At 40.6% G+C, this 24639-nt stretch overlaps 1 protein-coding gene across 4 annotated transcripts in view; it reads right to left on the bottom strand.

The window, feature by feature from the left end:
• Window positions 1-24639, bottom strand: part of LOC112103386 (connector enhancer of kinase suppressor of ras 2-like) — a 526129-nt gene that overhangs the window by 132934 nt on the left and 368556 nt on the right. For 2 of the 4 annotated variants that reach the window (XM_026652992.1, XM_026652994.1), the window contains 2 exons: window positions 20793-20797; window positions 14277-14522 (listed from right to left, as the gene is read on the bottom strand). In XM_026652992.1, coding sequence (XP_026508777.1) covers window positions 14277-14522; window positions 20793-20797 — 251 coding nt within the window. The remainder of the gene's footprint in view (window positions 1-14276; window positions 14523-20792; window positions 20798-24639) is intronic. The other 2 variants (XM_026652993.1, XM_026652995.1) reach the window with 1 other exon arrangement.

Below are 24639 nucleotides of genomic sequence, written 5' to 3'. Positions count from 1 at the left end.
GCCCCTTTTTCTAATATCTCCATAGCTAGAGATGGTGCTGCTGTCTTTCTGTGTGAGCCTCCATTTTGTAATTCTTTCCAGGAAGTCCAGGGTAATGACAGTTGTTCTTGACAATTAGCTCAACATTTTTTCTGTTTCAATCTATGTCAAACTGTCAACGTGGGAACTTCCTCTTTCATTGTCATTGTTATAGCAGGTAGTCCAAACATGTTTTTAGGCATTAATGAACTGTAATGATTAGAAAGTCTTTTATTTCACATAGCAGGTTTCCTTTAAAGATACTGAAACTTCTCAAAGCACTGATTTAGATAAATTGATTAGGTCTATTGAAGGAGGAACATAGTGACACTAAAAAACCCCAAATAAAACCAAACAAAAAACCTCCATCCAAGCACACATTGTTAAAACCCTGAAATTAGAATTCTAAACTTGCATTGAAGGGGTAGTGTTTACCGACATATTCCAATTAGCACAATCCTGCGCACCATTTTATAATCTGGGCATCCTACAATATTGTATTACTTACATATCCATTCTATACAGCTAACTCTGCATCCTCACAGCATTTTATGAAACCACTCAATGTTTAGGTTCCAGTACCACATAGCTTCGTAAACATTTATCTGGCATGATCAGCCTGTGTAATTATCAATTTTGTAAGACTATATCTATGCTTAGTAAGTAATCACAGCTACTGTTAAATAAGTGTCATTTTGTTTACTTCTATGTAAATGTAGTAAGGAAGTGATAACAGGGTAGCCAAATAATACTGGGTCCCTTGTTTTCTTATTTGATCATACTATATTTTATTATACAGAACACCGGCCATCACCCATGTTCATTAAGGGTGCATAACAGTTTCCATTATCACACTGTCATTCCAACTTTCCAAAATATTTACCTTGACTGAAATTTTCTAAATCTGGGTCTTTGTCTAAAAGTGATTTTGGAACGTGTGAGTGGGAGGAGGGAGAGGAAAAGCAGGAATGTAAATTTGATCAATATTGTTTCAGCAGTTTTTGAGTTCAGTAACCTTTCCTATTTTTTTTAAATCTTATTTAGGGCCTGATCCTGCTACCGTCAAACATTTCAGACACCTGGGAAAACACAGACAGAGAGACAAACGAGCGAGAGAAGAACCACTTAGCAGTATCCAAAACAAATGATTTATGTATTTTATAAGCCAGTAGCACACGTTCGTTTCACAACAAATTTGGTTTGGTAAAACCTCATAGTCACAGCATCTGGTTGTTCTTTATACAGTCTACTGTAAACTCTGAGTCTTGCTAACCTGAAGTTTCATTATATAGATGGCTGTATGTAGCATAAATACTAAAAAGCAGAAGAAAAATTCACAAAACATTATTATACAATAAGGAAAGAAGACAGTCTGCTCAGAGAAATTAAGCCTCTATTCAGAAATATAACCTTGTGTAATTTCCCCTTTCTTTTTGACACCAAAATGCCATTAAATGTTTTCAGGTCCCTTTGGATGCCTATATTTCCAGGCAGTTTTGTCAATCAAAAGGGTCTTGCCAGGGTTCTTGTCAGTGCTCCAGGTGGCAAGATCAGGGTGACCCACACCATGCTGTTTGGTAAGAACCTACAGAATCTGATACAGCAGAGAATTCAGTTACTTCTGAACATCACAACAGGAGGGAATCAACAGAGCTGCAGATGGTTTGGATATTTTCATTCATGTACATTTACCTCTGAGGGATGGAAAGTTCTGTCTCTAGAAGGCAGTACTTCAAGGAGAGAGTTACATTGATATAATGCTGATTTATACTGCTATATCAGTCCTAGAATGTTTATCTTCCAGATATTTGCTTCACATTATGACAGGTTCTGTATATGGATATTATATATTGGAATTGGAAAAGGTTCAGGAAAGGGCAACAAAAATGATTAGGGGTATGGAATGCTGCCATATGAGGATAGATTAATAAGACTGGGACTTTTCAGCTTGGAAAAGAGATGACTAAAGGGGGATATGATAGAGGTCTATAAAATCATGACTAGTGTGGGAAAAGTAAATAAGGAAGTGTGCTATGAGAAGGAGTAAATAACAAGAACTAGGGGTCACCAAATGGAATTAATAGGCAGCAGGTTTAAAACTAACAAAAGGAAGTATTTTTTCACACAATGCACAGTCAACCTGTGGAATTCCTTGCCAGAGGATGTTGTGAAGGTCAAGACTATAACAGGGTTAAAAAAACAACTAGATAAGTTCATGGAGGATAGGTCCAACAGTGGCTATTAGCCAGGATGGCCAGGGATGGTGTCCCTAGCCTCTGTTTGCCAGAAGCTGGGAATGGGTGACGGGATGGATCACTTCGTGATTACCTGTTCTGTTCATTCCCTCTGGGGCACCTGGCATTGACGACCGTCAGAAGACAGGATAGGATACTGGGCTAAATGGCCCATTATGGCCATTCTTATGTTCTTACTGTGATTCTTATGAATAGACCTGAGCGCTATAGGTAGTATGATTGCCTGTAATTTCCTCAATTTCTTCCAGCCCATTCTACCTCACAGTTGACAAAACTTTATCTTATCATCTTATTAATTTAAAATTGTTGTAGCCATGCAGTACAAAGTGCAGGCCACCGTTTTTTACTCAAGGAGTGAATCCCCATGTCTTTTTTAAATATGTAAAAATGTTTTGTGTTGAAAAAGTATGTGAGCTTTGGAAATGTCAAATATGCTTTAGAATGCAAATCAGGACTTGTAAAGCTATCAACGCCTTCAAAGGACTCACACCTTAGGTGGAATGAATCCAAAATGTCAGTCACAGCAAAATAATTTTGTTACCGTTCTAATTTTTTTTTTAAATAACTGTAAAATAAAGCCATTGAAAGCTTTTAAGGTGGCCAGGATAGAGTGAATGAATAGTTTTCACACATAGTGAATCAAAGCAGGTGTGACAGAATTCCATGTCGGACATAAATTTCATGCCATTGTCCGCATTTGAAATGCTACAGCAACAAGCTGCAGCCATGCCACTGTAGCGCTTCAGTGTACACACTACCTACGCTGATGGGAGAGGTTCTCCCATTGGTATAGGTAATCCACAGAGCCCTGCGCGGATACAAGTGTATATCCGCGGGTGCAGATATCCGCAGATATAAATCAGTTTCCGTGGAACCGCAGGGCTCTCCCAGGAAGTGCAGTGGCGAGAGGAGCAGACCGTGTCCCTGCTTGCACTCTTGTGTTCAAGCGACACTCATGCCCCAGTCAAGAGATGCAGACAGCTGCGTGGAAGGGATGGGAGCAGGGCTGCAGGCGATACAGCCACACCGGAGGAGCTGCCGGCACGGGGCGCTGGCTCCTGGGAGCGGCGGCCCCATGTTCTGCTCCTTTCAACCCTGTGGTTCCCAGGAGAGCCCGGCGGTTCCATGGATACCGATTTATATCCGCAGATATCTGCATCCCTGAATATAAATTTTTATCCGTGTAGGGCTCTAGTAATCCACCTCCCCGAGAGGTAGTAGCTAACTCAATGGAAGAATTCTTCCACCGACCTAGTGCTGTCTACATTGGGGGGTGGGGTTAGATCACCTTAACTACGTCACTTGGTGTGTGTGGATTTTTCACACCTCTGAGCAATGTAGTTGGATTGACCTGATTTTTAGTGTAGACCAGGCTGCAAGGACCAAGCCACAGGAGTTCTTAGTTCTGCATGCTATAAAAATGACAGCTAATTAATCAGCAAAAATTTTATGATACTGAAAATGGACATTTTACTGTACGTATGATTGTACTGGCCCTAGAAGTAAAAGAATATTCCATTGTAACCATCTAACACTATAGCTTGCTATATAGTGTTACAGGCCATTAGCAAATAATCATTTTATAAACAGTGGATGCTTTCCCTTTTATTACAGTAATTGGTAAGATTATATATGAAACAGTTTGGGTGACACAGTGTGGCATGATTATAAAATGATGTAGTCCCTTTAGGTTTGAAGCCACACAAGATGACTATCATGCATACTAGTGACAAGCAGTTATTTGTGCATGGTTTCAAGCTGTAACAAATCACAACCTTATACTGTGAAAATGAATTTACTCTTGGATTTCTATATCCACTGCTAAATTGCCTTTTTAAACTTTTAACCTGTGTAACTTAGGAAACTGTGGCTTCCAAATGCAGTGCACAGTTGCTTCCAAATGCAGTGCACAGTTGCTTCTAACCAACTGCTGTAAACTTATTTACTCAGTGTATTTTCTTAATATACTATTGCCCAGCTTTGGTTAACTACAGAACATTTCTCACTATGAATGTAATGAAAATAGGGATTTCCAAAAGGCCAAACTATAAAGAGGCAGAGGAAGGAATAAAAGAAACTCAGCTGGAATATGAAGGCTTTCTAGTGGTCATTCACTTAAAATGACTTGCTGTACGTGACAGCTTTTCTTAAAACCTTCCAGATCTAGTATATTGTACCAGCCTGCATATGACTTTTTCCAGTACATGCCTATTGATATATTAAATCATAAAAATCTATTTTCAAATAATAAGAATCTAATTTAAACCCATAACATGGTTGTCACTTTCCTGTACACTATGGACACAAGGAACTTCAAAGTGGAATGAAATCCAGAACTCCTCCCTGCTCCATAAACACTGACCCCTAAAGCCATAAGCTTTTATCTAGAAGTCTGACTGGGCCTGTGTCACATAGATACATGGTTCTGATCCCACTGAGCAGATTGCAGTAGTACAAACACACACCTACTAATACAAAACATTATATAAGAGAGCTCTCTGTTTGGGAACATTCTGGTATTTGTATCTAAGAATAAATGACTCAAGAACACAGCATATTTCAAGGGTTCTTACTGACTCAGCCCTGGTTGCTTTAAAGGGTTTGTATGGCTTGCAAACTTTTCAAACAAGTCATCTCCACTTATTTCCCCTCAAAATCAGGTAAAACTCATGTAATTCCCTACCACACTGTAGGGTGACCAGATGTCCCGATTTTATAGGGACAGTCCTGATTTTTGGGTCTTTTTCTTATATAGGCTCCTATTATCCCCCACCCCCTGTCCCGATTTTTCACACTTGCTGTCTGGTCACCCTACCACACTACCATTCATGGGACTGTGCTGCTGGGAAAGGGAGTTGCTAATGTACCAACCAGTAATACTGGTTACAGTACCAACCAGCTCCATTTCAGGGATTGGGCAGGAAGAAAGAGACAGGAGCTATATAACCTAAAGATTGTCAAAGACTGTGAAAAGGAGACTAGATCAAAATACCATCATTATGGTAAGGCAGGAGGACCACTACAGCACTGGTTATAACAAGGCAAATTCCTGAGCCACTAAATCTGAATTTCAAACTCCAAAAAGTTTGGAATTGTTTCTGGGATTCTGCTTTGGTCCATTATGGATACAGCTGGGTAACTTGGATTCACCCTTATGTGCATGGGTTTGGGTAAAAATACTGATAAATTAATACACTGATTTACGTGAAAGTCCAAAAGTACTTTAGAAAGGAATCTGGAGTGAGGCCCAAAGACCTTTGTCCTATAAAAACAGTATGGGGAGGGAGGAGTGGCCATGAGAGTGTGTAGTTCACTAATCCTTCTAGCAGATATGACTGCTAGAATGTATGCTATCTTTATAGAAAGATGAAACCAGGAACACTCAGAGAGGTTCAAAGGGAGGAGACAAATTTAAAGGAACTGGGTTTCATCCTGGCGGGTACAAATTCAATAAACTTTTAAAAAAATCTTTTGACTAAAGAGTGTGAGAAAATAGATTTACTGTCAATATGAATATGAAAAGCTACTATTACTGCTAAATGGACCTTAAGTGAGGAGACAGACAAACCCATAGTTTTTAAGTGCAATAAATATTTTAAAGTGTAATGAATAGAAGCCAAAACTGGGACAACGCCCTTATTAGACACCCAAATAACATTTTTTTCCACTTCAAGATATAACATTTTCTAGTGGTCTGCTTCCTAGAATTAAAACATGTTGCGCCTTAACAGAACAAGAATTTTCTAAATCTGTCAAATTTCTATCGCCCAAACCATTAGATGAAATGATTGGGGTTCTGGGTAAAAGACCTTCCCTTCCTGTTGGGAAACTAATTCATTTTCACTGGAAGCAACTTGAATATTCCCTTGGATAGGAGTAGAGTGGTGTACCAATGCTATTTTGGCCACACAGAATCAAGTAAGATCATCTTGGCCAAGTCCTGTTTTGTTTTCTTAACTACCTTTAATATTAGTGGGAATGGAGGAAAGGCATACATTAGGCCCCTCTCCAACTGAGGAGGAACATATCTTGAACAAAATTGGGAGCACTTGGTATTGAACCTGACTGCAAAACAGGTCTATGGCCAGAAAGACCTACAGCTAAAAAAGTACTGAATCACCAAATGTTTTGGAGACCACTTGTGTATCTGTGAGCATCCCTGCTCATCTGATCCACGCTCTAAACAATCAAATGTTATATAAGATACAGCAGTTCCAAAGTTTTATCACCTCCTTGCAGAGCTGAGGTGACTGAACTCCACATTGTTTGTTTATGTAGTACATTACAGACATAGTGTCTGTTGCTACTTGAATTCTGTAAATGTGGAAGGAAGGATAGGAAGATTAACAGCTTTCAGTTCTAACACATTTATATGAAGAAGGGATTCTTGGTGCCTCCAAAGGCTCCAAATGAAAAACTGTTTTTAGATGTGCTCACTAGCCCATTCTGGAAGAGTTTGACACAGTAAGAGATAAACAGGGTTGAAAAAGCTTCTTTGACAACATTCTCTGGTTTGAGCCACCACCTTAGAGATATTCATATTTTTCTCAGAATAGTCAATATCTTTAACACACTTCCCAGGCTGGCTTTGAGATTTCTTGAAACTCAATGTTGAAGCAGCCTCATTTTGAACCTGGCATAGGTTATCATATACATTGCTGAGGCCATGAGACCTAGTAGAATCAAGTTGTTGAGAGGGTTCATGAAGTAGTTTCTGAATATTGTTGTGTAGCTTCATGAACCTTTCCTCTGGGAGGAAATCTTTCCTTTTTTTCCCAATTGAGAATTCCCCAATGAAGGGGATTTTTTGAGAATGAGATAGAAGAGACTTCTTTTCATCTATTAGAAGACAGTTTCTCAAACAGAAAATCAGTAATTTGAGTGAGACTTTTCAATTCCTCTTCAGAGGAAGTCTTTAGAAGCCAGTCATCTAAGTATGGGAAAATGAAAATTCCTTGTCTCCTCAGATATGCTGCTACAAGAGACAGGCATTGGTAAAGACTCTGGGTACAGTGGAGAGGTCAAATGGCAACACTCTGTATTGGAAATGATATTGACCAAGTGTAAAACAAAGATATTTGTGATGAGAAGGTCTTGTAGAAATAAGGAAGTACACATCCTTGAGATCGAGAGCAGCAAGCCAAACTAGAGTAGAAAGGAAAGGAATAATTGATTGCAAAGATTAGCATTCTGAACTGAAACTTTCTGATGTATCTATTCAGTCTTCTAAGACTCAGAAGTGGTCTGAGTCCTCCATCTTTTGGGATTAGAAAATAATGAGTACAGTAACTCCTCGCTTAATGCTGTAGTTATGTTCCTGAAAAATGCGACTTTAAGCAAAACGATGTTAAGCGAATCCAATTTCCCCATAAGAATTAATGTAAATGGGGTGGGGGGGGTTAGGTTCCAGGGAAATTTTTGCACCAGATAAAAAACTATATATTATATAGATATACACACAGTATACGTTTTAAACAAACAATTTAATACTGTTCACAGCTATGATGATTGTGAAGCTTGGTTGAGGTCGTGAAGTTAGAGGGTGGAAGAGGGAGGGATATTTCCCAGGGAATGCCTTGCTGCTAAATGATGATCTAGCACTCCGCTGAGTCCTCAAGGCTTAATACATTGTTGTTAATGTAGCCTCTCACACAAGGCAGCACGAACACGAGGGAGGGGAGACAGCATAGCAGACAGAGACAGACACACACCTTGTGTGTGGGAGAGAGAGAGAGAGAGAGAGATGCACACTACCCCTTTAAGTAAGCTGACCCACTCTTAAGTGCATTGTCTTTTTAAGTGGATCAGGAAGTTGAGACAGCAGCTGCTGCCCCAAGCTCTCTATGTCTCTCTCCATCCGTGTCCCCTCCCTGCTCTATATGGAGAAGGGGTAAGCGGGGTGCAGGAGCAGGGGGGAGGGGGACACACTGACATTAGCCCCCCCCCTTACCACCCTGCACAGCAAGCAGGAATCTCTGGGAGCAGCTCCAAGGCAGAGGGCAGGAGCAGCACAAGGCAGTGGGGGGAGGGACAGCTGAACTGCCTGCAATTGATAGCCTGTAATTGATAGCCTGCTGGGCGGCTGCAGCACAGGGAACTTAGGGGAGTGGGGAGCTGATAGGGGGGCTGCGGTCCTGTTTTGGGAACTTACTGGGAATTCCTCTATTGCTGCTGCTGGTAATAGAGCTTTTATTTTTCTCTGGGTACCTTCTTGTGAGAATGGTCTCTGATAAAGGAGGGGGGAAGGGGATTGTTTGGAGGAAGGGATTCAAACTGAATGGTATAATCTTTCTTCTTTGTGTCTAAAACGCATCTATCTGAGGTAACTGTTTCCCACACATTGTAAATATGAGACAAATGGTCTCTAAAGATACAGATAGAATTTTCTAAGACTCCTTCAAAGCTCTCGACTGGTACGTCAAACCTTTGGTCTGACGCTGGGTAATGAGGATATACCTGAAGAATTTTTACCGCCCCTTCAATGTTTATAGGCCTTTTTCCTAGCCTGAGACAATTATTGTTGGTATTGTTGCTGCCAGTGTTGCTGCCTTATTTGTGTAAAATATGATGACAAAGAAGGAGGAGGCAGGTAGTACTGTCTATGATATCTGAACATAAGCATTGATGTCTTTCTTCTAAAAGGTTGACATAAACCAAAATCTAGCCCACAAACATGTCTCTTTCATTTTCTCTAAAACTTCATCAGTGCTAGCAATGAAGAGTACATCTCCTTCAAAGGGAAGACCCTCTATTTTAGATTTTGTCTCCACAGGTAATGACGATGATCTTAGCCACACATGTCTATGGAGAGCTACTCATGAAGCAATAGATCTGGATGCAGTATCTGAAATGCCAAAAAATGCCCTCACGTTCATGTTTAGCAGCATTTTGGACTTCTTTTATAAGGGCAGCCATTCATTTTCTTTTAAATTCTGGGAGGTTTTTAGTGAAAAGTGAAATCTTTTCCCAAAGTAGAAATTGATATCTAGCTTGGTAACTGGCCACTCTCATATTCAAGGAAGCTGAAGAAAAATTTCTTCCTAAAGTGTTCACTTTTTTCCTTCTCTTTCATTTGAAGTGGAGTGTAAGAGACCTGGACTTCGATCTTTGTAGCACTGGTACCACAACAAATGAATCAGAGAGAGGTGAACATGAAAACAAGAAAACCATGCTTATGGAATCTGATATAATTTGTCAGCCTTTTTTGGCTGACATGAAGATGGATTGGACCAGATTGTTTTTGCTGGTTGTTGAAGCCCTTCTAATATTGGCAAAGATGTTTTATTTCTTGTAGTAAAACCTAATATTTTGAAAACCAGGATGGTTATTTAAAAATTGACACTATTCTGTCTACTAGTTCATGGAACTGAATAGCATTTTCTGAAGAAGACTCTCCTACATTCTTGGCCAAAGATGAACCACTATCTAATTCAATTGCTTGTTTTTTAAATTCAACTGGCGGAGATGTATCTCCCTCTTCTTCCAAAAGCGTATCTTGTACTAAGTTACAAGAATGTTCTGTATCTATTGGTTCTGATTGTATAGGACCCAATTACCTCAGATTCACAGGTTTAGGCTGTCCTTGATCTGGAACCAAACAATCAGACTTTCTTATAGGGCAAGGATAAGTGGGAATTGGTCAGTATGGCCAAGGCACCCAAAGTGGCATGTGCCAGTCCTGCCAATTGCTCCAGTCCAGCATCATATCATATGCCTGTTGCATAAAAGGTCTTGGAGTGTCCATCTAAGGTGGAAAACCCTGCCTCAGGGAAGTTTGTTGAACTTTGGGTAACATTACTGGATCCAATTCCTGCGTGTAAATCTGATCCTGGATTTGTTGTTCTCCATGTCCACTGGGGAAAGTAATCAACTTAATCTACATCAAGGGAAATTTAGATTCAATATTAGGAAAGCTTTCTAACGTTAAGGATAGAAAAGTACAGAAATAAATTACCAAGAAAGGTGTGGAACCCTTGTCAGTTGAGGTTTTAAAGAACATGTTGGACAAACACCTGTCAAGGACAGTCTAGGTCAGCGGTTCTCAGCTGTGTGCTAAAGGCCGCAGGGCTCGCATGGCTGGGGTCTGGGCCGCCACGGCAGCCCGGTGTGGTGGGGCCCAGGGCTGCTGGGGCAGCGCTGCCTTGCCACGTGGTGGGGTCCGGGGCACTAGGGCTGCTCTGCCTTGCCATGTGGTGGGGCCTGGGGCTGCTCTGCCTTGCCATGTGGTGGGGCCTGGGGCTGCCCTGCTGCCCAGCCCTGCACTGGGGTCCGCTCCTGGCCCCACTCTGTGGAGGGGTTTCTGGGTTGGGGCGGGTGCTGGACATAGGGGTCTGTGTGTTGGGGGGGCGCGCATATGTGGCCCACAATGATAAGTAGGTTGAGAACCACTGGTCTAGGTATACTTAGTCCTGCCTCATCATGGGGGGGATGGACTAGATGACATCTCGAGGTTCCTTCCAGCCCTACATTTCAATGATTCTATAGTGGCCAGTCAAAGTCTTCCACTAAGCTATGAGGTAGATGGAAATGTATACAATGAATATGGTGGAATCCCAGTGAATGGTTGAACATCACAATACAAAGCCTTCTAGAAAAGCTTTCATATTATTTTCTTTGGGCCCAAGCACATATGGTCAGGCCTTGATGTCATTTTTTTCCAGGTAGAAATAGCTGTTTGCAAACATCAAAACAGCATAACTGTTCTTTATTACTCGAAAATATCCTGGTCAATTTTGCATCTGAGCAGAAGTGGTAACCATTTCCCCCGCCCCCCAAAAAAACCCCCCAAAACAAAATAAAAACAAAAGCCATTTGCACTCTGGTTCTAAACATTTTTTACAATTACATGTTCCAGTGGAAAACAAAAACATAATTTTGAGTTGCATATTCATGCATGTAGACACTATAGTCTGAATTAAATGTCTTTTGTTTACCAAGACTAATGAAGTGTAACAAAGCTAAATCCAATGCATAACAACTTAATTATGTCTCAGAGGTAACCATTTTGCCCAGTTTCAGTGAGCAAGAGTATTTATTTGTGCTGACAAAAACAGTCCACTAATACTGAATACTCTGCTGGAGCACTTCAGAGTAATATATTGGGAATTTGATAAAGTAGGTAGATGTAATGGAGTTAAGATTAAATAAAATGAAAATATATTAACTGAAATAGTGTTTTGGGAGAATAGTTTTACAAAAAAAAAAAGTTATAATGCCACAGTAACTTCACTTTCAACATTACTTAACACAGGGCTAGATTTCTCCCTGGTACATCCTCACTGATATCAATGAGGTTAAATCAGTGATGAGTGTGGTCCACTCTGGATATATACTAATTTCTCTTTCAGACACATGTACAACAAAGGAGATTTTGGTTTTACCTTGAATACTGAGTTTCTGCACAGTGGGCTAACCAATCTGAAATGGGCTTCTCCCTCCTTATCTCCAACAGGGAGCCCCACCCAAATAGTTGTTAGGCTTTTCAGGTTCTAGCCTCCTCCCATGTAGAACAGCTTGACTAAAGAACCAGTTGATTACTTAATATAGATCCAAATAAAGTTATCAAATAACTCGGGGGAAAAACAACCACAATTTGAGCAATATCTATGTGGCTGAGGCTTCGAGATTGTTGGTCTCACTCTGCAGAAATTCAATTTAAAAGGTAAGAACAAAAATGCCTGTTTTGCTAAGCTGGAAACCAGTCTGAAATGGGCTATAAGTAGCAGTACCCTGTTCTTCCTGCACCATAATATAAGAACAAGGGGACAGTCAATAATATAAAAAGGCGAGAAATTCAAAACAGATAAAAGGAAATACTTTTTCACACAATGTGTAATTGGACCATGGAACTCATTGCCACACGAAGTCATTAAATCCAGGAATTTAACAAGATTTGAAAAGAGACTGGGCATTTATATAAATATCAAGAATATTCACAGTTACCATAATTAACAGCAACAAAAATGTTGTGGAAGGCATATTAAACCCCATGTTATAGGGAGTAAGCCAATCTTTGACTACAAAAGGTAAGTATGAGATCTATTATGGGGGGCATACTCTGAAATTCTTATATGTTCCTCTGAAGCCTCTGGTTCTGGCCACTGTTGTTAACAGGATATTGGACTAGATGGACTTCCAGTCTGATCCAGCATAACAATTTATATGTTCCTTGTACTTAAATTCCAGGGTGAAATCTGGACACCATTTAAATACATTTGAATTTCTCCATTAAACTTAATAGGGCTATGATTACACCCCAAGATTTTAGAAAGAGCTTGCTTGAATGACTGAACCACTGGGTCTCAGGACAGCAGATCTGCAATTTGGAGCAGGTTCAAAGGGACCCAGCCAACAAGGTTAACAGCACTGAGTAATCACGACCTGAGTAGGCAATTAGTGTCAGGGATCCTCTGACCAATTTTACCTTCCTCAAAAGATAGGTAACGTGTATGTCAGGGGACATGCCTCTCTACCCACTATGATTGAGAATGCTTTCATGGTCCAAGCAATGAGCTCCTTGTATCGACTGCAGAAACTCAGAACGTGGGGAGGCTTACATTCTCTGATATTGCAAAAAGTCCATTATTGGATTCACCTAATGATTACACACTAAACTGAAGATCTCCTGGTTCGGCATCAATTGTCCTGGGAGCAGAGTCTGGGATTGAGCCAATCCACTTGGAAATGAAGAGATCCCACCAAGTGAGTCACACTGGCCTTGTCTTCACTAGGAATAAAGGTGTGTTTTTAACGTGCTAACTGATAGAAGTCAACTAATGTGCAAAAATCCTAGTGAAGACAAGGCAATTAATATTTTTTCATGTTATCTGGTTGAAGGAAACCCTAGACTCTCGTCTATGCTTTACCTTCACCATCTAACATGTTAAAACTACAACTCACTAACCATAGTCAAGATACAGGAGAATGTGACCTTTGAGTGAGGGAGCTGTTGTCACAGACTTCCTTCACTGCCTCCCCTTTGCCAGAGTCTTTCACTGTGGCATGGAAAGGCTCTTGCACCAGGACACTACACTGCTAAAACTAGAGTAGAAATGAGAGGCACTACTGAGTGTGCAGAGATCCATGCAGGGTACTGGCCTCTCTCTACTATACTCACCAGGGCCGGCTCTAGGCACCAGCAAAACAAGCTGGTGTTTGGGGCGGCACATTTTTAGGGGCGGCATGGCCGGCGCCAGAATGCCGCCCCTGCCGCCCCTAAAAACGTGCCCTGGCCGCCCTAACTCACCTCCGCTGCTGCTGCTCACGCACCACGGCGCACAAAACAGCTGATTCGCACGCCGCTGCTCGCCCTCCCTCCCAGGCTCTCAAAGCTGGGAGGGAGGGGGAGATCCCGAGCGGCCGCAGCGCGCGAAACAGCTGATTCGCGCGCCGCTGCTCCGCCTCCCTCCCAGGCTCTCAAACCTGGGAGGGAGGGGGAGATCCCGAGCGGCCGCAGCGCGCGAAACAGCTGATTCGCGTGCCGCTGCTCCCCCTCCCTCCCTCCCTCCTAGGCTTGAGAGCCTGGGGGGAGGAGGCAGGGCTGGGGATTTGGGGAAGGGGCGGAGTTGAGGCGGGCCGGGGGTGGGGTAAGAAAAAAACGGGGGTGGGGGGGTGGAGAGGGCGGCCGAAATTGTTTTTGCTTGGGGCGGCAAAAATCCTAGAGCCGGCCCTGATACTCACCTAAGCTGTGCCTCACTTTCTACACTGCTATTTATACCCATGCTAGTTGGGTGAGCAGCGTCTGCAGTCTACATGCTGTCCCAAATATAGACCTACCCATAGTGGACAAGTGTTCTCTGTATTATGGACTGAACTTTTTCATAATATCCAGATGGTTTTCAGATGAGCTCTGTATCTTATGGTATGGATGTGAAAAATGAACCGTAGAACCCTGCCATGCAACATGATACTGTAAGATATAAGATCATACTTCTGCTGTGCCAATCCTAGTTCCAATGGGTATTAAGAAAAAAGAATTAAAACTTCAAATTATTATGAACTTACGTGGTACAGTGGAACAGTGTTGCTTTCAGCTAATGAGAAATTCAGGACATCTTGCTGCCCAGGTTCCAGCCTAACGCTAACAGTAGATGTTAACATAGATGGGCTAATTGGATAGTTCGGACTACTTGTGTTTTTGCCCTTTTTCCTTGACCTGCGGCCTGTGTCTCTCTTGTTGTCTTTCTGTGTCAAAGGCTCTTCTTGGATCACCAAGATCTTGTCATCACTCAGGTATCGTAGGAGTGAATTCTCCGAGTCAGTTGTTGGAGGAAGAAGAAAAGAAATATGAATAAGACAAAACAAACACACAAAATATAATCAGGCTATTATACTTATACTTAAACACTCAAGCACACATCTGTGCAAAAATAAAGCCGCACCTTAAATAGGGTAATAATGGGAGTTGCAATATGACATTTCAAATGGAGACTGCAACCCACAGTCTTTTATTCACGTGGGTGTTGTCTGGAGAATGTTTTTACTAAGACCTGATAAATGGAACATAGCTATTATCTCAGTCTTTCATAGCCCTTTGATCCAAAATGCTTGCTGCTCTTGAGAAAAGCAGTCCTTGCTAAGTCAGAGTTCACTAGCATACAGGGGGCCACATGAAGCCATTGTTCTATATGGCACAGTAACTACAAGTGCACATTACCTTGTTTCTGGAAACAGATGGAGACAACAGCAATTGATTCTGCTGTTTCATTTACAGCACAAAGCCTCAAAAAATCTTGACTTTTTTTGAATTATCAAATACGCTGGACTTTGTGCATTAAAACTGTGAACCACTGAGACTCCTATTCCAATAGTTTTTCTCAAACTGTAAGCCCTTATCAGCACTTGGCTGCACAGTTCTGGAGCCCTGTCTTTTTTGATTTTTTTGGCTATGCAATTTAGTTAACTCTTTCAGTACATTTTAGAGTACAGCATAATATATGCCCACAGATACTCTAATGAAAGCAAATGTGCCATCATATAGCAATGAGGTTCTCTGATGGTTCTTTTGCAGGTTTGTATAGCAGACAGATCCAAAATCCTGCCTAGCGGATTCTAGAATGTTGGTCATGAAGACATTTGACTACAAGATTTTGAGAAGGGTATTTTGTAGAGCTGGTCAGAAGTTTTCTGATGGAATGTTTTTCTGCTGGAAAATGCAAATAGGTCAAAAATGACATGTTTTGCAAAAATATGTCGATTTTGATAAAGAACAACAGACAATAGGATTTTGATAAGATCAAAATATTCCATTTCAACCTCTTGAGAATGGAATGTTTCTATTTTCCATTTTGAAATGACTTTTCATTTCAATATTTTTTAATTTAGAATATACAATTAAAAAAGAGTCAAAGTCAGTATGAATTGTTTTTTTAATTTTGTTTTTTTAATTTTGTTTTTCAGGAAATTTTAAATATTTTTGTTTTCTTTGTGTTTCATAATGCAGATTCACCTGTGAAATGCCTGCCAGTTCTGGTGTTTTGGAAAAGTATGGCTTGCTGTACTTGAATCAACAGTAATTAATAAAAGTTAACAAGTAAATCAGAACAGTAACTGAGTTTAAAATAACTGTGCATGGAGGAAATAATCATTCTATAGGCTTCCACAGACTTCCATCCTAGTTCCTCCAGAGTGTTTGAATCAATGGCCCTCCCAGATAGAAAAATTTCATAATCAGGAAAAACTCTTCTTGGTCAATTACTGTTTCTAGCAGTTTTTTAAAGCTGCCTTTTCCAAATTAATCTTATCATAGGTGTCACATGCAAGGCTTAGGTTCAAATATGCTTGAACTGTTGAAAATAACACACACACACACAAAACAGCAGAAGAACTAGGAATAGAACCCAGATCATCTGACTTCCAGTTCTATGTGTTAGCCGTAAAACCATCCATTTCTGTACTTTGACTGATTAATGACGACACCCCAGCCAGCCAGAATCCTTGGATCTGCACCATCACTGTATGTTTATTTCTTATTATGTTGAAAAGGAATTGGTTCAGCGAACCAGAGTGCAAATAGTTAATGAGCAATAATTGTATATTAAGGAAAATATTTTCAAATTTGGGTGCCTAAATGTAAATAACTAAGGGCTTGTCTACATAGGGATGTCCACGAAAATTAATCTGAATTAACTAAAGGTGGGGATTTGAAGTGGATTGGTTAAGCCTCATTAAACCCCTATGTGAACACCCTCATCCATAACTGAAGTGGCCTTAATTCCATTTAGTTTAGTTCATTGCCAAAGTGAATTAAAATAAGACAAATTAAGACCCCTTTAGCTCTGAATAACAACATCCACACAGGGATTTAACGTGTTTTAACTATTTAAATTCACACCTCTAAGATTTGTCTACACAAATATTTTGTTTGTGGCAAATCGGGGTATGAATCTACCTCACACTGTCCTGCTGTGGACTCCACATGGACCCTGCTGATCTGCACTAACAGTTGGTTAATACACTTTTTGATCTAGTCATCTTTGAAAGGGACTAGATCAAAGTGCATTAACAGTCCGGTAGGGTCCACATGGACAGTTAGTCTATGGCAGGCTAGCACAGCATAGATCCACATTTTGCTGTGAACTAACTGTTTGTGTAGACAAGCTCCTAGTTAATTCAGATTACTTTTCCTGGATGTCACTGTGTAAACAAGCCCCAAATCTAGATTTAGATTGTGAAAATCAGATCTCTTATTTAACTATCAGAGCACCTGCAGTTCCCATTTTCATGAACATATATGCAAACCCTCTCTTTATATATAGATAAATTGTAAATTCTTCAGGGCAACAACCTGTCTTTTGTTTGTCTGTTAGGTGCGATTTAGGTGTAATGGCAATATATAAACAATAACTACTCATAAATTGGGAGGCTTTGTAAACTCTGGCAAGGGAAAAACTCCCACAAACCACCACCAAAACCACAACAAAATGACATCACCAAACACACATGGGCACATGGACCTAGGAAAGTAAGGACTTAATCAAATGAGAGAATAACTGAATACAAAAAATAATATTTATCTGTTTATATAGGCCACCCACTCACGCCACTGTAGCTTTTTATGGGGAGTTGGGTGGTGCAGTATCTATCCTTAATACATACTGTAGGTTTCCCTTTAATTAAGAAAATAATTTGATGTCCTTGGGGGAAAACCATGGATTTAAATTACGAAATTATGAGTAAAAAGTCTTCCAAACACAGACTATTTTCTAACTCAAAAATAGTTCATGAATTCTTGAATTCCATAATGCCTACCTATGCCTACCTATCCTAATCATCATCCTTGAAGCACTGCAGCTATAATAGTTTATGTATATATCATTATGTCTGGAATATGCATAATTAATTTATTTTGTATGGCGCTCCCACTGAAATCTTTGCATATGAAATCTGTGCTTCCAAAGGCAGAATTTAATTATTAAAGTTACCTGAATTGAAAAATCCTACGAATGTCTGATCTAAGTGTGAATGAGTCCTATAATGAAAAATCCACCAAATCCCTTCAAAATATCTTCCACTATCCAATGTTAGAAAATACTTCCCCATATATTTAACCTCAGTACTTCTTGTTCTTTCCATATTACAGGAGAACCTCAAAGATACGAACACCACAGTTATGGACTGATCGGTCAACTGGACACCATGTGAAACCAGAGAAGAGCAACAAGAATGATTAAAGGTCTTGAGAACATGACCTATGAAGGAAGGCTGAAAGAACTGGGTTTGTTTAGTTTGGAAAAGAGAAGACTGAGAGGGGACATGATAGCAGTTTTCAGGTATCTAAAAGGGTGTCACAAGGAGGAGGGAGAAAACTTGTTCACCTTAGCCTCTGAGGATAGAACAAGAAGCAATGGGCTTAAACTGCAGCAAGGGAGGTCTAGGTTGGACATTAGGAAAAAGTTCCTAACTGTCAGGGTGGTTAAACACTGGAATAAATTGCCTAGGGAGGTTGTGGAATCTCCATCTCTGGAGATATTTAAGAGTAGGTTAGATAAATGTCTATCAGGGATGGTCTAGACAGTATTTGGTCCTGCCATGCGGGCAGGGGACTGGACTCGATGACCTCTCGAGGTCCCTTCCAGTCCTAGAATCTATGAATCTATGAATAAACCAGAAGTAACCAATCAGGCAGCAGCAGAGACCCTCCCCTCCCACCCCCCAAAAAAACCACCCAACAAAGAAAAACCAAACACTGTACTGTGCCTGTATTGCATCTTAAAGGTAGGCAACCGGAACTGTGATTTGTTCAGAGTTACGAACATTTCAAAGTTACGGACAACCTCCATTCCCAAGGTGTCTGTAACTCTGAGATTCACTGTAAATGAATTTAATATAGCCCTAACCACTTCATAGCATTGCTTTAAAGAGCATATTTCTAGAAAGTTACCATATTTCCTTTAAATCTTCTTTTCCCTAAAATGAACATTGCACATTTCTTAATTTTTCCTCACGTCTTATTTTTCAAATCTTTTGACAGTTTCATTGCTATCCATTGTTTTTTAAAACCGTGCCCAAAACTGAATGGGTACACCAACTGATGCTTAGCTGGTATGCTTTTTGCCTCATCACTGCATTGTTGACTCATATTGAATTTGTCATCTACCATAAACCCCCCCTTTTATTAATACAAACGATTTTATTGGTACAGTTTATAGAAAAGGGGATTTTTGATGGGTTTCACTCTACATGCCCACAGTTGTACACCAATAATAGGTGCTGTCTATGTACAGTTAAATTGATCACCAATAAATAAAGTGTCAATTCATATATTAAAAGTAATTTATCATCAGGGGTCTGTTAATCTTATTTACTGTACATGAGTGGCCTTACAAATGCACATAGATCCACTGAAGTCAATGCTCTTCTACACAAGGATTGGGTTCTTATTTAGCAACATATTAATAAATTATTTGAAGTGTACATGATTAATGTGAGGGTCCAAACTAGAAAATTTTCATCTAAACTGTTTTTCAACTTAAAATGATGTTTTTATCAACATGAAAACATTTAGAAAATGTGTCAATTTTGAGAAAATTTTGTTTAAAAAAAACCAAAGCATTTCAATAATGTCAAAATATCCTATTTCAACATTTTAAGAATGTTTTTGATATGATTTTTTGAAACAAAATTAAATAGTTATATAAAACATTAAAAAAAATATAAAAAGGTCAAAACAGGAATGAATTTTTGATTTTATTTAACAAAATGTTTTGATCAACCCCAGATGATTTTTTTTCAGAATTTCATTTCAATGATATTTTGAACTTTGTTGTTGCTGTTCCATTTTGGAATGGAAATTTTTTTGAAATTGTGGATTTCCCATGGAACAGAAAATACATTTCCCCTCCCAGAGCTCTAGTCCTAACCTCTTTCCACTGAAGTCAACAGGAGTTTTGATATTGATTTTAAGAAAAGTAACACTAGACTCCTAATATACAGTAATAATATGGATTGAAAATCTTGAGTGATCTGATTGGATGCTGTATTTTGTCAGATATTTTTAGCTCAATCACGTCTTTACTTATAATTTCAGAACAAGTAAAATTTTAGATAAATAAAATTAAATGTTAATATTTATAATAAAATAGGAAAATTTTTCAAATACTGGTATGAAATCATGGGCTAGTATGAATGAACAGAAAATTAAGAGTTTTGCAGAGTTAAATAGGAATTGTATTTTGGAATGGAAGAAGTTAAATATAATTGAAAAATATTATCAAAAAGTATTTTTAAACTTTTTATATTAGCTTTCAATTATATCCTTGAGTTTCATTAAGCTACAGACAGCTACTTCTCACTCCTGTGAGCCCTCTACATGCAGAAACTCCATTTATGATAATGGAAATCCTGTGTCCGAGAGACTCCTTATTTTCTATCTAGATAATTATACTGCACTCATGACTTAAAGAATCTTTGAAGCTCAACATCACAATCACCATCATTCTTGCCAAAGAGGATTTGAACAGATCTTCACTTGAAGCATATTCCTCAGACACAGCGGAAGAAAGACAGAAGGCGATGGATATGGTTTAATTAGGCCACAACTTTATTCACTTAAAATATATTTGGCAATACCCTGCAATAAATTGTCCAGTGCAGGTCATCATCATTTCCGTAATAATTTCCACATCATCCCCAACCAGGCTGCAGGCACCCCATTGCTGTGACTTCCTTGGCATGAGTTTTAAAGGGAGACTAGAAAAAAGGAGAGGGGTCAGCTCCCCTGCTGCACTCGAGGTAGGAGCCCTGAATCCCCTTTCCTAAGCTCCCTTAGCTGGGACTAGCAAAACAGAAATGGGATTGGATCCCCACTGTACTAGATATAGGAGCCCCGAATCCCTGTTCCTCATGAAATGCTCTCCTTCAAATACTTTTCCAATCCATTTTACCCGATAACTGTTTCCATTCTATAATGAGTACCTGCACTGGACATCTGCCATGAGTTTTACATTATAACCTAACCCCTCTGCACCACCCCACCAGGTCCCAGACTTGCTGTGGGAAAGGTGACAAACCACACCCCACCTCAGCTAATGTGTGGTGAGGAAAAAATTCCTTCCCAGCTCCCAAGGAAAGAAGGGTTACTGTCATAATGTCCATAGGGGGTTATGAAGAAACATGGTCCTTTTACAGATTTTATGAGTGGGAAGGTGGGTGCTGATCTGAGTGAAAGAGGGCTTCTCCAGCATGGCATAGGGTAGAAATCCAACACTCACTCTTCATCAGCAGAAAGGGCAGTGCCTCACATCCCCACCCCAAGTCCAGCTGCTTCCTGCTCTCCTGCTCTTCCATACTCCATCCCTCTGTGTAAACTTTCCCCACCCTCGCCCTCTGCTATCACTTGCCAAGTGAACCCTTAAAGGATCAACAACTTCTTTTCTTCCAGCCATTCAGACAAAGACCCATTGCAAAGAGCTGGATAATTGAGGTGCTAAAGGAGCACTCAAGGAAGACAAGGCTGTTGCGGAGAAGTTAAATGAATTCTTTGCATCAATCTTCACTGCAGAGGATCTTGGGAAGACTCCCACACCTGAACCGTTCTTTTTCAGGTGACAAATCTGAGTAACTGTCCTAGACTGAGACATCAATTGAGGTGGTTTTGGAACAAATTGATAAATTGAAAGTAATAAGTCACCAGAACCAGATGGCATTCACCCAAGAGTTATAAAGGAACTCAAATATGAAACTGTAGAACTACTAATTGTGGTATGTAACCTATCAGTTAAATCAGCCTCTGTTCCAGATGACGGGAGAGAAGCGAATGTAACACCTATTTTTTAAAAAGGCTCTGTAGGCAATCCGAGCAATTACAGGCCGATATGCCTAACTTCAGTACCAGGCAAATTGGTTGAAACTATAGTAAAGAACAAAATGATCAAACACATAGATGAACACAATTTGTTGGGGAAGAGTCAACATTTTTTTTAAAAAGGGAAATCATGCCTCACCAATCTATTAGAATTCCTGAGGGTGTCAAAAACATGTGGACAAGATTGATCCAGTGGGTATAATATACTTAGAGAAAGCCTTTGACAAGGTCCATCACCAAAGGTTCTTAAGTAAAGTAAGCAGTCATGGGATAAGAGGAAAGTAACTGCTTAAAAGATAGGAAACAAAGAATAGGAATAAATGGTCAGTTTTCACAAGAGAGTGAGGTAAATAGCAAGAATCTGTACTGGGACCTATGCTGTTCAACATGATCATAAATGGTCTGGAAAAGGGGTTGAGCAATGAGGTGAAAAATTTGAAGATGATACAAAATTATTGAAGATAGTTAAGTTCAAAGTAGACTGTGAAGAGTTACAAAAGGATCTCACAAAAAGAGACTAGGCAAAAGTGGGTGGCTAGGCAACACAATGGCAGATTAAATTCAATGTTGATAAGTGCAAAGTAATGCACATTGGAAAATATAATCCCATCTATACATACAAATGATGGAATCTAAACAGCTGTAACCACACAAGAAAGAGATCTTGTAGTCATTGAGCATATGTTTTCAGAGAACTAGCCACAATGTGCATTGGCACGTTAGAAACCATTAGGAAAGGGATAGATAATAAAACAGAAAACATCATAATGCCACTATATAAATCCATGGTTCATCTACACCTTGAAAACTGTGTTCAGTTCTGGTTGCCCCATCTCAAAAATAATATTAGAATTGTAAAAAGATGCACAGAAGGGCAATGAAGATGATAAGGGGTATTGAGCAGCTTCCATGTGAGGAGAAATTAAGACTGGGACTGTTCAGCCTAGATAAAAGATGACTAAGGGAGTATATGATAGAGGTCTGTAAAATCATGAATGATGCAGAGAAAGTGAATAGGGAAGTGTTATTTACCCCTTCACAGAACATAAGACTGAGGGGTCACCTGATGAAATTAATAGGTAGCATATTTAACACAAACAAAAGGAAGAAATTTTTCACACAATGCAGTCAACTTGGGAACTCGTTGCCAAGAGATGTTGTGACAGCCACAAATATAACTGGCTTCAAAAAAGAATTAGATAAGTTCATGAAGGATAGGTCCATCAATGGCTGTTAGCCAAGATAGTCAGGAACGCAACCCTATGCTTTGGGTGTCCTTAACCCTCCAACTGCCAGAGGCTTGGACTGGACAATGGGATGGATCACTTGAAGTTGCCCTGTTCTGTCCATTCCCTTTGAAGTTTCTGGCACTGGCTGCTGTCAGGGATGGGGTATTGGGCTAGTTGGACCATTGGTCTGAGCCAGTATGGTTGTTCTTATGAGCTGTGGTGAGCACATTATCACTGATTCTTAATGATGAAAAGAGGTTGTTGATGAGCCATGCAAGACACTTCCCTGTATTTCCCTCTCCTTTGCCCAAGGAACTGAGTTTGCTGTATGCACAGAACTTGTACGCCCTTCCAGTGAATAAGAAAGCAGTCCTGGAAACTTTAATTTTTTTCTTACATGGCAGTGCAGGGTAATATCATTAGGTCACAATACTAGACACCTGTTTTATTTTTAATGCATTTTACAATACACTCCATAAGAAAGGTGAAGCAGAAATGTACTCAATATGTTTGGGAATACTTTAAGAAGCTGATTAATAGTGTCAGTCTTCTGTAGAAGTTTCACATTTCTTGTAACAGATTAGAGGCCTGGGAAAGTCTATAGATACTAGTTTTAAAATATATTTACCTGGAAGACTAGAACTGATTTTTACAGCCTCCTTGTTTATTTGTCAAATACGTATCTGTAAATGTTTTCAAAGAAGCACTATAATGATAGCAATTTTGGAATCAGATAGAGTTGAACAACATGGGCATCCAACTAATGCAGTTCAGAGATAGTGCTACATCACAGGCACAAGCCATACAGGCTTCCCAATACAATGTTGAGACACTACTAGTACAATTCACATATGGCACTAACTAGGGTGACCATACTTCCCTCTGCTGAATATGGGATGCCTGGTAAAATTACTCATATTCAAGTGAGTTCAGTGGCAATCAATCAGAACTATGCAGTACAAATATGCAAATTAACATCAAGTTGACTGAGCCCCATTAAACAGAAATACTGCGTAGTTGGATTATTTTTATTTACCTTCTTATCTTTAAGGCTTTAGGGTTCACACAGGGAGGGGTGACACACACACTGCTACCCCCCTCCCCCGACACACACATGGGGAGATGTGACACACCCACCCACCCGTATCCCACTCTCACACGCGGAGGAGGGTTGGGTGACCGACTGACTGATCCTCCTTGTCCCATGCTCTCCGCCCTCCATGCCTTCAGCAGCCACAGAGCCTGGCCAGGGAGGTGGCTCAGCAGGGGAGGGTGCCTAGGGGATGGAGCAGCCCCATGCTCCCTGGGGACAGGACCCAGGGTGGTGGGGGTGGGGACAGGCAAAGAGGGTGCTAAGCCCCTGCCCAAGGGGCTGCTGTGGAGCCTACAGGCTGGAAATCGTTTCTCCCCCCACCACTCAGAGCTTAGCGTGGGGCTTTGGCACATGCAGTGCTTGGCTCCTCCAGGCCAGCAACCCGGGCCAGAGGGTCTTGGGCTTTCCCAGGTGCCACCCCAGGCAGAGGCAGTGGAGGAAGGAAGGAACCGAGGCTGCTGGTGAGCTGAATGCTCCGACCAGGGGCTGGTTCTCTGCTCAGCACTGGGAGCAGGACGCACCCGCTGTGGGGATATGGAGGAGCAGCGGGGCTGAGGAGGGGACGAAGGGGCAAAGCCAGAGGAGGAGCACATAAGGGGCCAATGGGTGGGCAGCAGAGGTGATACCTAACCAGCTGCCGCCTGGCACTCATCGGATGCCGCAGCTCGCAGTGTGCAGCCAGTGCCAGCTAGAAAGGGGATGGGGGGCGGGGCCCTGCTGGCTGAGAGCTAGGGTTGCCAG

This window comes from Terrapene carolina, unplaced genomic scaffold (genome assembly GCF_002925995.2).
Source record: "Terrapene carolina triunguis isolate 2854851 unplaced genomic scaffold, T_m_triunguis-2.0 Scaffold131, whole genome shotgun sequence".
NCBI lineage: Eukaryota > Metazoa > Chordata > Testudines > Emydidae > Terrapene > Terrapene triunguis.
Note: the sequence above shows the minus strand (reverse complement) of the source record. Positions and strands in the feature narration are given on the sequence as shown.